Below are 1858 nucleotides of genomic sequence, written 5' to 3'. Positions count from 1 at the left end.
CAAACAGGCCATAGAATGTATCTAGGATTTTTGTAATAATGTAGGTAACACAAGCACCGACACTTGCACCGACACCATATCACTTTACTTATCGCTTTTACCTCGCTTTACTTTTCACATCGTCACACTAGTTTTACCGTTAGAAAAACCTTTTTATCTCAAAAATCAAATAAGCAAAAGTCAAATATTTTCTTAACAAACCTTGGATCCAAATCCAAGTTGTTTTTCTTTTTATTTTCTTAATCAAATTTCTAATGAATCTTAATTAAACTTAGACTAAATTTCTTAAATAAAATGAAACAACCTCACTTCTATTTTATTTCTAGAGCCTTGAGGCCCCTCAATCCCCTTCTAAATATCATTTTCAAAAATAATTAAAATCAACCTAACCCACAAAAAAATATTTTGAGAATGAACTACGGCGGTTTTGATCCCTTTTAAGGGTACGTAGGCAAGGGTTTATTCCTTCCAAATCGATCAAATAAAAATAACAAAAACTCCTACTTCTTCTCCCTCCATTCTTTTACTTAAACTTTAAGCAATAAATTTTCAAAATAAAAATAAAGTTAGAAAGAGGTTCCCACGGAGTACCGTGGACGATGCGGGTGCCTAACACCTTCCCTAATCGTAACCAACCCTCGGATCCAAATAAGGGTTTAACTCATTTTCCCTTCCCACAAAAAATCGAGAAAGTCCAAACGATTGAGGGTTCAAAACCAATCAATGGATTGACACCCGAAAATCATGGTCTACATTGGGGCATAGATTTTATGGGACCATTTCCCTCCTCTTACTCTTATCTCCATATACTTGTGTGTGTTGACTATGTTACCAAGTGGGTTGAAGCGATACCATGTGTTGCTAATGATGCTAAAACTGTGGTTAATTTCTTGAAGAAGAATATTTTCACTAGGTTTGGAACCCCTAGAGTTTTGATTAGTGATGGGGGGAAGCACTTTTGCAACAATCTTCTTAGAACTGTGCTTAAAAAGTTTAACATCAAACATAAAGTTGCAACTCCCTATCATCCTCAAACTAGTGGTCAAGCGGAGGTTTCAAACCGTCAGTTGAAACAAATTTTGGAGAAAACTGTAGCGTCTTCTAGGAAGGATTGGTCTAGGAAGTTAGATGACGCTCTTTAAGACGCACCTTGGAATGTCCCCTTATCAGTTGGTTTATGGAAAGGCTCGTCATCTCCCAGTTGAATTGGAACATAAAGCTTATTGGGCTATCAAAGCCCTAAATTTTGATCAAACTTTAGCTGGAAAGAAAAGGCTATTAAAATTTAATGAGCTAGAGGAAATGAGATTGCGTGCGTACGAGAACGCCGTAATTTACAAAGAGAGAACTAAGAGGTATCATGACAAGGGGTTGGTGAGGAGAGAATTTTATATTGGACAGCTTGTTTTGCTGTTTAATTCTAGGTTGAAGTTATTTCCCGGGAAGTTAAAATCCAAGTGGTCCGGACCATTCGTGATTGTAGACATGACTCCCTATGGAGCTGTGGAGCTGAGTAAGCCTGGTGAACAAAAAACTTTCAAGGTTAATGCACAAAGGCTGAAACCGTACCTTGGAGGTGAACTCCCAAAGAATAGAGCGGGAGTGGTGTTGAACGATCCTTAGGGGTCATCATAAGTCAAGCTAGTGACGGTAAAGAAACACTGGATGGGAGGCAACCCATCAGATTTAGATCCGCTCAGGTATTGTCTATATTTATTTAATGTATTTTCATAAAACAAAAACAGCAAAAATATTTTTTTTTAGAAAGCTGAAAAAGAAAAAAATTTCTAAGTCTAGACCAACGTGGCACAATGGTTCTTCATCGTGGCACGTTTTGAGAATTGCTTCAACAAGGTTC

The 1858-nt window shown here is 37.4% G+C and overlaps 1 protein-coding gene across 1 annotated transcript; it reads left to right on the top strand.

Annotated features, from left to right (window-relative positions):
• The first annotated feature begins 1128 nt into the window (after nucleotides 1-1128).
• Nucleotides 1129-1623, top strand: LOC146930848 (uncharacterized). The gene has a single exon (XM_085707610.1). It carries the CDS (start codon nucleotides 1129-1131, stop codon nucleotides 1621-1623), a length of 495 nt encoding a protein of 164 aa, XP_085563736.1.
• Nucleotides 1624-1858: the final 235 nt, after the last annotated feature.

The sequence above is a fragment of the Medicago sativa genome, chromosome 4 (assembly GCF_051527215.1).
Source record: "Medicago sativa cultivar Bolivia chromosome 4, Bolivia_mono, whole genome shotgun sequence".
Classification (NCBI taxonomy): domain Eukaryota; kingdom Viridiplantae; phylum Streptophyta; class Magnoliopsida; order Fabales; family Fabaceae; genus Medicago; species Medicago sativa.
The sequence above is the reverse complement of the archived record's forward strand: the minus strand, read 5'-3'. Positions and strand labels throughout refer to the sequence as shown.